The 11,117-nt window shown below is 44.0% G+C and overlaps 1 protein-coding gene across 1 annotated transcript; it reads right to left on the bottom strand.

Moving 5' to 3' along the window:
* Positions 1-626: 626 nt before the first annotated feature.
* dusp6 (dual specificity phosphatase 6) lies at positions 627-5,763 on the bottom strand. Its single transcript, XM_035664676.1, has 3 exons — positions 4,728-5,763; positions 3,904-4,338; positions 627-2,314 (listed from the first exon to the last, which is right to left on the bottom strand). Exons 1-3 carry the CDS (start codon positions 5,128-5,130, stop codon positions 2,001-2,003), a joined length of 1,152 nt encoding a protein of 383 aa, XP_035520569.1. The 5' UTR covers positions 5,131-5,763; the 3' UTR covers positions 627-2,000.
* Positions 5,764-11,117: the final 5,354 nt, after the last annotated feature.

Here is an 11,117-nt window from a genome sequence, read left to right as displayed (position 1 = left end):
GTGAGAATGTTGGTGTAGAGCAGGCGGGTCTCTGCTGAGCTGTGAAGCGAGTTGCTGCTCGCGTGAGAACTCTTTCGCCCTCTCCTGTGCTGTGAGAATCATCTTCTCCTAGGCCTCCAGGTCTTTACAGGTACATGCCACTGTGCTCGCTATCAAATATCACCACGTCTATGTACTTTCAACTCCCTTTGATGGCTACATTCAGACGCCCCGCCCTCAGGAAGTGACAGAGGGAGTTTTTGTGTGAACCCAAAGCCCTCGCCACAAGCAGCATCTGGAAAAACCAGTCGGGCTGTTTACACCGTGACTAGAATCACTTTGTACCTGTATTTTGCAGTTCGTGAATGATTGTCGCAGAGAACAGAGTGTCCACGACTCGTTGTTACACAAGCATCATGTGACAGGACATGCTCATTTCGAACTGGAAATTTAAGTGGGAGATGTGTCAAGTGCTGTAGTTAATGAATAGCTTCATGAATCATGTCGACCGTTGTCGTGACTTGGCCTGTTGGTTAACACTCAACTGTACTGCGGGTGAGGAGACACTTACATAAACGTGTTACCATGGACACAGACAAAACACCAACAAGTATGTCAATGGAAAAACAGGCATGGAAATCAGAAAGTGTAGACAAAATAGCAATTTATTAATAACTTATCTTTTCTTTACATTCGTAAGAGAGTGTGGAGGGGGCTGGCAGAGGTTACTTTCCTCTGGAAAGAGGCCTTCTCTGTAGATGGGGCAACACAACACTTTTTCTCTCATCTTGACAAATAAAAACTGCATTTCAGTTTTCCCTGAAGAGGCGAGGTGAGCAAAGCCTCCTACTTTGTCCACGTCAGAGACTTTTAACCCTTGTGCACACATCAGGATTATTTACATTAACCTTCAGAGACAACTCACGTTTGACCATTCTGACTCAAACATATGTATGCCATCTTTTATGTGGTGCCAAATCAAAAACTGCTCTGAAAAATGCTCAAGGTTTGGTTGACTCGGGGAAGCTGTAGAGTTGAGAAAATTGGTGAATATTTCTGAAGGCCAATGCGCAATAAAAACCCTCTGAGCGCAAAAGTAAGGCAAAAAACCAAGGTGACGTTGATTTGTGACAGGGTGGGTGTAAAAACAAGGCCCGTCGGCTGAATTCACACATAAAGCGATTATCAAATATATTACATGTGTACACATTTTTGCACAATTCTTAGAAAGCCTACTTGATTTTTGGCATAATCAACTTAAACATACTGATCAATATGCAATTTGTTTGCTCACATAAAAGTAGAATATGAAACAAAGAATCTTCAGTACCCACTTGTTGCAAAGGGTATATACTAGAGCAAGGCTTTTACTGTATTGTCTTTTATATTAAGATATATACACAATGTATAAATGTTTGAAAAGACTCCACAAGTGTAAAATCGAGTCCAGTATATAATGTGCCATATAAAGCTGGGGTGCTTCAACCCCACACAGGCAAGTCTTCACAGAAGACGAAGGTGACAGTGCACCTTGATGTCTTGGGGGAACCCCAAAACACACATTAAAAAAAAGGTTTCATTTTTAGATCTGTCCAGTTTGAACAATCATGTCTCTTTGGCACACCAGCCCAGGAGCTTTGAAGCATAACGTACAGCTGTCCGACAAATCACTTTAAGTTTCCTCAGACACAATGACAAAAAGAGAGAAAAGACCTCAGGAGTCCAACGGGGATATAAGATTGAAGACAGTATCTGCACTCTTTAAATGACTCTTTTCCTCTGTTCTGTCTCTGTCTCTTTTACTGTCTTTGCTCATCCAGTCAACAGCAGCTGCGTCTTGGCCAGACAGCTTTGGCCCTCCAGTAACCATGTTCAGCAGCAGTCGCCTCAAACCAGCTGTATCAATAACGTCAAGTGCCCGGTCCCACAGCAGACGACGGAAAAAAGAGAAACTTTTTGCAGATTTTCCAACAGGAAGCCAATGAAACCTCCAGCAACGAGAGGTGTGGTGACAGCGGACCTCACGTGGACTCCAGGGGGTCCAGCTGGAAGACGTTGTGGTTGGTCGGGGTGGTGAAGTAAAGCTGCTGGGTCGGTGGCGCAATGCGGTTGTCGCATGGGCTCTTCAGGCCCAGCGTGCGCTCAAAGTCAAGGAGCTGGCCCATGAAGTTGAAGTTGGGCGAGATGTTGGACTTTTTCATCTTGACGATGTCGTAGGCGTCGTTCATGGACAGGTTGAGCTTCTGCATCAAGTAGGCCACCGTTACTGTCACTGATCGGCTGATGCCGGCCAGGCAGTGGACCAGGACGCCACACTTCTGGCCTCGAGCCTCATCTGGTAGAGGAGAAAAGGAGGGAAATGTTATAGACCTATTCTAGAAATACACAATAAATTTAGAGCAACATGTGGTTAAAAAGATTTTCTTTAGGTTGCAACTGGAGCTTTTATTATTTTAGGATTGATTAATTGTTTAGTCAATGAAATGTTAGAAACATCATTGTGCTTGCTTTGTCAAACCAACAGTCCAAAACCTCAAAATATTAAGTGTACAATGATATAAAACTAAGAAAAGCAGCAATGAAGAACAATGAATGTCCGGTATCTGTGCTTCTGTTAATCAACTTGTTGACTTTTTAAACTTTTTTTTATAACATTTAAGTTATGAAACGTTTAACAGGAATCATTTGCACCTTTCAGACACGCTAGTGATGAAAATTCTTGCCCCTTTCTACACAGGCAGAACAAAACTTGTGATAAACATCTGTGACATTTAAGTCAAGCTGTGTTGGAAGTTGGAATGGGTCCAGGCAGGGAGAGCAGCGGAAGTTATTATCCCAGCTATCTCCCTGGCGTGTCAGTCAACAAACAGGGGCTGCGGCAGTAATGCACATAAACAGAGCCGACATTCTTTAGTTTTTGGCCTAGAGTAGCCGGCTGGGAAATTGACTATTACGGTCTATTAAACCATTCTTCCGCTCGCCAGGGTTACTCCGACAATGGTGCCATTTGGGCGTGTAAACGTAGGAGTCATGAGGGCACCCTGTCAAGGCGAACAGGATGTCAACAGGGCCTGTAAATGGCTCCTTTTGTAATGTGGAGGGAAGAAGGGGGAGGAAGGGGGGGGCAATGCCATGTCCTAGATTACTTTCAATGCCACTTCCTTCCTGTTGCGCTCGAATTACCGCCCTCCCCTTGTTCACTCTCCCCATTCTCCTGTTTCAACGTCGCCCTTTGTGCTGCAATTACACAAGCCCCGGGACAAGAGATAGGCCAGGATGTCTTCCATTGAAGTCAAATCCTTTGTACACAGTGCATTTTAGCCTGTGCACCATTAGAGGCAGACTTGTATTCCTCTGCCATGACACAATGGCCTTAATCTGCCCGCTCTGTGTGTCCCTACCTGATTGACTGATAAGATCACAACCAGGGACACCTCATCTAATCTCAATTGCACAATAAGAACATAAGAACTTCCTGGCAGTAATAAGACATATCACATTAATAAGATTATGTGCCCAAATATCTGGTTCTGCCCCTTCACTCTGTCTGCATGAGTTCAAAACAGTCACATAAGGTCGTCAAGTTAGGAATTAAGTGAGAAGTGGTGAAAAGATTAGCTGAGTGATCAACTGACAAGCTGTTTCCTGTTGCTCAATGTGAGGAGTTGCTGCTTTTCTTCTTTTTGTGGCATTGAAACTCAGATTTGAGTTTTGTACTGTTGGTCTGAGAAATCAGGAAATATGTAGAGTCACCTTTGGGCAATTTTCTAGCATTTTATGCTTAAATGGCTCAATGCAAGTAAATCAATGATAAAAACAATCATTATTTGCAGCCCTAAAAGCGAATGAGCATGTAAACAGCCCAGAGGCATTAGGTTAATCGTTTGCAGCAGAGAGTGTTTTCAGCTCTGCAGGATTACTTACCAATGAAGCTGATGGCCTCGGGGAAGAACTGTGAGAGATTCTGGCTCCAGTGATCCGAGATGGGGATCTGCTTGTACTTAAACTCCCCTGCGTTCTCGAAGAGGTTGGGCAGGTTGGGAGTCACGTTGAGGATGTACTTGATGCCGTACTCCTCCAGCACGTCCAGGTTGGTGGAGTCCTTGGCGCAGCCCAGGTAGAGATGCGGCAGGATCTCCACCGGGAAGGAGGGCTGCGGGTTGGACAGCGGGCTGCCGTCAGAGTCTGTGGCGCTGCTCGGGTCCCGGTCGATGTCCGACTCAATGTCCGAGGAGTCGGAGCTGATGCGCAGCCCGCCGAGGCCCAGCACCTGGGCCGTGGGGGAGCTGCTGTTGGAGGAGCCGTCCAGGTTGGTTTCGCACAGGGCTGGATACTCGGCCTGGAATTTACTGAAGCCACCTGGGAAATGTAACAAAGATCCAATGAGTACAAAGCCCCTATATGAGCGCATGCAGCACTGCAAAATAAATAAATGAGCCTTAACTTGTGGATCCGATTTATTTAGCTGCTTGTTATTGGTCATTTATAAATGCCTGCACATACAGCCAGCTTGATTAAAGTTTCACACCATGGTGGTTTCCACAGGAACAAAATAAATAGCCTACCCATTCAAAGGAATTCTGAATGATAGCTTCAAGTTATTGAAGGTACAACTCAAATCACTATGAATACGATTTCACATGAAATGCCAGCTAAAGCGCCTCCTTCCGTCTCTGCGCAATAATCTGCGGGTGTGAATGAACACCAGCGGCCGCGGGGCCCTAAAAATGTGAATGAACCGCACTCACCCTCCAGATAATAGGCCTTGTAGCCTTCGTCCTTCATCCTCCTCAGCAATAAGCCCAGCACGGAGCCCCCGTCCACATTCTCGTTCCACTCCCGGCTGTACTCGTCGTACAGGACGATGGTGTCCGTCTTGCATCGCCGCACGAACTTCTCCCGGTCCTCCCCGTCGGAGAGCAGCGACCGCACGGGCAGGTTGCCCTTCTTGAGCCGGCGGAGCATGAGGCTCGGTATGGCCACGTTGATGGCCGTCTCGACGTGCGACGACTCGTAGAGCTCCTGGGCCCGGCAGTCCATCACAAGCAGGCCGTCCCTGCGCGTCTCCAGCTGCTCCCGGAGCCAGTCTACCGTCTTGCTGATCGCCATTACCGAGTCAAGCTGGACGACGGGCTTGAGCTTGTCAAGCATTTATAAGCAGGAGTCAAAAAAATGATCTGAGAGAAGCGAGGTTTGGAGAGTTGGAGACCTCCTGGCTGCAGCGACCAAAAAATCTGTAGGATTATTGGTATTATTATTTTTTTTAGTCCGATGTTTGGAGGGCCCTCAGCAACACGGGCGACCGAGGTGTAATAAAAAAAAAGTCAAAATCAGACCAATAAATTCTCCCTCCGGCTGTCCTTCAGCTTCCTGTGCGCTCTGGGAAGAGTCGGCTCAATAGAAACGCTTCTCCTTCACAGATCTCCCGACTGCGGGTTTCCTACACTGGCAGTCATTCATGCATCTGGCTGGAGCGCCGTGTTATTTATCAATGAGTCACAACGGCCCTGCGACGCTACTGAAGCTTCCTCTCTTCTTATATAACTCCACGGCTGCGAGCGCAACTACTCTTCCTCCCCTATCTTCCTTTTTCTGAGATCCAGAGTGGAGAAGGTTGGGGTAGTGGGTATCTGTGGATGCGAACCACGCAGTTTACGCACGTCTGTCTGAGCCCGCGGATGCCGCCTGTTTCCCCCCTCTGTGTCTGCGGAGTGAATAGACTCTGTGCTGGCTCTGGCTCTGTGTGCTCTCTGCGGCGCCAGGCTGCTCAATGGCTACAAACGGGAGGCGTTTCATTGGATACATTATGTCGGCCGACCAATCAGAGAGGCCCCAGCGGCGGTCGCCTTGGAAACGGGGGCCGGATGGAGCGGCCCGTGTTGATGAATTGTTAATGAGTTTGTCATTCACAAAAACGGAGAGGAATTTCCGCTCCGGATCAAGTGAGTGCAGACAAACAGAGGAGCTGCAGGGAGAAGGAAGGAAGAGAGGGAGGGAGGGAAGGAGGGAGGGAGAGTGGCCGTGGAGAGGGAGGGAGAGAGGGGGGGCAGTAAGAGAGCTATACTGGACTAGATACAGTCATATAATAAAGTGTCTAACTTTAATAAAGTGACAGCGAGGAGAAAGGAAGAAGCTTGGTAGGCTACAATATGTGAAAACACCTGATAATAAATATAAATATTTATATTTTGAAATATTTAATAATATAATAATATATATTTTTTTTTTTATCAAAATGTAATGTAACACGGATTTTGACATATGAAAGTCAAAACCGAACCAACTGGTGCCAGATCAGTGCCAGAGACAACTATCTCTGGATAAGACTCTCAGTAAGGCTTCAAGTTTGTCTTCTTGTCATTTGTTCCAATAATAATAACAATAATAATAATAATAATAATGTTTATCACATATCTCCCTACACAGACCTGCTCTATCAGACGCTCTTCCACTCCAGCAATCTGCACATACAAACCAAACCAATGCTCATTTTGTAAACACAAGACCAAAGCTGAAACAGAAATGACCTAAACCTTTTTTTTATTTCTTTACACAATGAATCCACCAGCCTCTCTGGGAATATTATGGTTAAATAGCAAACAGCATGAGTGCATCAAGGCGCTAATGAAATCTCGTTTCATGCCCCTGTGCAGTGCAGACTTTCAAGTGTTTGTGTGCGCCGTTTTAATCGAAAGCATCTGAAATAAACGCAGCTGAATAATGTGACATTGTGAGCACACAACAGCGCTGGAGCTATTTCTGTCCGTGCAGCCTTCACCGGACTGAAGAGGGTCGTTTGTGTGGGTGGTGGTATATCAATGTGTCACCCTCTCTTTCTCTCTCTGGCTCTACTAACTAGACAATCCAGAATCACTTGGAGTTTTCCTTTAAGGCTGCTGTACTGTGGAAACAATTTCACTCTAACATTCGCAGCACAGGTTTCTGTGGCTATCTACCTTTAGTGAAATAGATTATTAATCTTCCCATTAGATCTCCAGAGTTCTATTTTAGTAAGGACACATGCATAAACAGAGCAGGACAAGTTTGACAGTGTGTGTGTTCACTACAGTGTCGGAAGCGTTGGGATCATTTCTCATCAATCATCCGGATCTCCGGCATCTCCACGTCCTTCACGCTCTTTTAACGCTGACAGACACGGAGCTTCGGTCCATATAGAGTCATCAGGGCCGCTGATTGCTTCCCATCGGCCCGTTAATGGCCTCCACACCCAAACTGAGTGCATTTGCACGGTAAACAAAAGGAGCATTACAACCAGTTGTGTGTTTTTTATCGCCGTCCGCGCCTCGCAGCCGACTGTAAACGCACACAAAGGCTTTTAATTGATGATCAGTTGATTTAATATTACTTGTCCAGACTCAGGAGCTCTAACTATCCTCAGACTGTAGGGCAGCTCCAATCAGTATCAGTCTGTATTCTCATGCAGAGGGTTGAGCTATAGCCTGCATGTATTTATATATATATAGTAAAAACTGTGATAATAATAATAATAATAATAATTAAATACAGGAATAGCCTACTAGTGACTCAACTGTGTAATTTAGTAATACTGAATATCTACCTTTAGTATAATATCCCAACAAACTTTGAAATGCATATTGGATTAAGAATACATTAAGAAAGTTAATTAAGGTGCTGCACCATACTGTATATCCATTCTGTCTACTTTCTGAAGGAGTATGTGGTAGAGTCTAGAGTACACAGTAGTAAACAGTGAAACGTGTGTCCTTCACTCACAGTGAAGTGAAATTCCATACTGTCTTCCTGTAAACAATATTCCATGCACTGGGATTTCTTTCAAAACCTCTTGTGATTGTTTCCAAATATAGATGTGTTTTGACAGCATCCTTATGCTGCGTCCTTTCTGTCTCACACCTCGGACACCAACGGTTCTGTAACAAGATAGCATCAGCGTGCCAGAGGACTTTATCAATCAACTGACAACATCCTCTGGAATATATTGTCCAAATGCATCATTATCAGTCGCTGGAATGATACTGAATGAGCCCTTATGCTGTTTTGAGATAGTTAATTTACACTGCACATCAGTGGATGATGGTTCTAAGCTAATGCGACTAAAAATGAAGGTGTTTTTGCTGTGGTGAATGAAACAGCATTTAGATAAAGCATTTTTCCAATCTTTTATTTTGAAAGTAAATCTAAATACATCTACAGAATAACTGCAGTTGTCTGGTAAATGTAGTGGAATGAAAAGGACAATATTTTCCTCCTGTGTAGGATTTAGTGGCATCTAGCGGTGAAGTTGTAGATTACAATAAACTGAACACTGCTCGCGCCTGTATTTGAAGAACTAAAAATGAGAATGGGCTGTAAAGTGTGTAGGAGGAACTATGGTGGTAAAAAAAAAAACATGGAAGGCCCTTTCTAGAGCCAGTGTTTTGTTTGTACCTTCTGGGCTACTGTAGAAAAATGGCAGCTCAACATGACAGACTTCGTAGATTAGTAGATATAAAAGGCTTGTTTTAAGGTAACAAAAACACAACATTTCATATTTTCAGGTGATTACAACTTTGTTGAACAGTAGTTGTGTTTTTATGAATCTGTAATCAGGAAGGAACTCCTCTCATAATGGTGCTGTCACCATATAGTGGTGTGTTTCATGGAGAAAAACAACAAACCTGCATGTCTGTGTCTGTGTGTGTGTGTTTTATATTATAAAGTGTGTGGTGTCCCCGGCGTTAACATTGGCCCTTTGGCCCCTGCTGCAACCCCTCTTCCCTGGCCTCCCCCGAGTGTGACAGAAGTCCCTGTGAATGGAGCCAAGCTGTGTCTATTCACCTTCAAATGAATTCTGCTCTCTTTCACAAGCAAACGCCCCCCTCCCTCACCACCTCCTCCTCCCTGCTGCTTGCCCTATTCTTCTGCTTCTGTCTCGTTTTTTGCCCTTGGCCCTCTCTTTCCTTTTCTCTCTCCCCCTTTCTGTTTCATTTTGCCCTATCTCTTTGTCCCTTTCATGAAAGCGGCGATTCGTCTCTGTACATGTACCACATTAAATATAGCAGGAACCACTTATTTGTGACTAAATGTATGGAAATGCTGCATGTCACTACATTGCTGCAACATTTTCAGACTTGCTCCGATCTGCCTGATAAAGGTGTCAGTGTCGTAATGTGTCCACATGAATCTGAAAACACTGTTCACACGTTAGAACGACTTGCATCCTCTCTGGCATTTTCAGGGCAAGTTCTCATCCACACTGAAATGCCAAAACAATAGAAATAGTTGTCCATGTCTATTTGTTTTCAAACAACAACCTTGAGCATCACAGACAACATTATTTATCACTGATGTTTGGTTATATATTATAATTGAGAGATTTGAAAGTGACTCATTAATGCTACTGATTAACAAATGAAAACAGTTCCTTAGACGCACTGGGACAGGCATGCTGTGAACCAATCTGGCCAAATATGTAGGCTACATGGATACAGAGGATTTGCAACACCCATGTGACTGGCTTTATTGGCCAAAGTGAGTATAGGGAGTTGGGGGCGACAGAAATACTTTGTTGATTTTCAGATTTTTCCACTCTGAAGAGTGTGTTCAGAAAGCACGCTTCAGAGGCCAAAATGAAAAGAAAAAGATGCATTTTCAAGTTTACCTGGCCTAGTGTGGACATAAGCACCAAAAAGGGCCACTGCACCATTTGAATGTTCAACTGTCTGCAACTTGACAAATCTCAGGCCATGTTCTAGACAAGGTCATAAGAAAAACCTTCTGTTCATATCGAAACTTTTCCACCAACACAAATCAAATCAACCTTTAAGCCTGCATCTACTCATTAGATCAAAGGTCATACATTGAACCGGAAGTCAATAAATTCAGTTAATCAGTTAAATAGCTATTTTATAAAACTGCAGTCATCTGCCGACAGAAATTGAGAAAGCGGACAATGGTAACTCCTAACTGTGTTAGTTATGACACAGATCATTATGGGGCGGGTCAGGGGTGACATTTTCGGCATTTTGGGGAAACAAATAAGTGTGACTGGAAGGTTTCAGACACCACTGATTTTCACTTACTTTGCTGACAACTTCATTTAGCTGCTGGGAAGTCCAAGCAGGTCACCAAATCATTTGTTCATTTCTCTGGTCAGATCATCTGTTGACATGTTTACTGTCTCCTTGTTTGCTCCTGCTTTCTTTTTGTTCTACATCTGGAAATCCCCTAACCCCTTCTTCCTCTCTTTGTTCCTCTCCATTAATTTCCTACAATCATACAGGCATGCTGGAATCCATGTCCAATTTGTTGTACTGCTGGTCTTTATTTTTCTTTTTTTTCTGTAATGTTTTTCTCCTAAAACAATAAAAATTTCTCACACCTGAATATGTGACTGACAGGTGCGTCAGGTGGGGTGTTGTTCTCCTGTAATGCCTCAGTTTCTTTAAAGTTTCACCTTCATTTAAAATGTTTTTTTTATGCCGTCTCGTCCTTCTCTCCTCACATTTACATTACATCGGGTCTCATTTCCATATTGACTGACTTAATGATTGACTAAATGATTGAAGATGAGTGATGACCAAAAGCACAGAGTTTAAAGGTCAGACCCACTTCTCCATTACCTTTGGTTTAAGTCTGCTTAATAGACTCCAGTCTGTAGCTAAACATTGAAGTTTTAGTTTAATTTCTAGTGGGCTCTGTCTACTCTTCTTTAAACCACAGAGGTAGTCAGAAAACAGGTTCAAAGGTCTATAACATTATATTAAATTATACATATGCCCAACTTGTGTTCAAACTCAAATCAGAAAGAGAATTGTGAAGCCAGGACCTTTGAACAATTTCATACTTTTAACCTCCATTTTTTCCAATCTGCCCTCACTCCACACACCCCTCTGACCCCACCCTCTCTTCTCATTCAGCAGCTAATCTTGTCCTCCTTGTTTCTTCGCCACCGGCTGCTCGTCTCAGACGGGGAAATCCTTTGTCCTCAAACAAAGACTCACCACATGCACTAATAGGGTCTGGAGCTAGACCTGTCTGCGTGCTTTCGTGTGTCTGTGTGTGCGATAATGTGTGCATATGACACATATTTAGGAAGTGAGTATGACTTATCATGGGATTTATTGTGTGAGAACAACAGTGAGAGAGAGAGAGAGAGA

The sequence above is a fragment of the Morone saxatilis genome, unplaced genomic scaffold, assembly GCF_004916995.1.
Source record: "Morone saxatilis isolate NCDOM2014 unplaced genomic scaffold, NCSU_SB_2.0 Contig2, whole genome shotgun sequence".
NCBI classification, from domain to species: domain Eukaryota; kingdom Metazoa; phylum Chordata; class Actinopteri; family Moronidae; genus Morone; species Morone saxatilis.
Note: the sequence above shows the minus strand (reverse complement) of the source record. Positions and strands in the feature narration are given on the sequence as shown.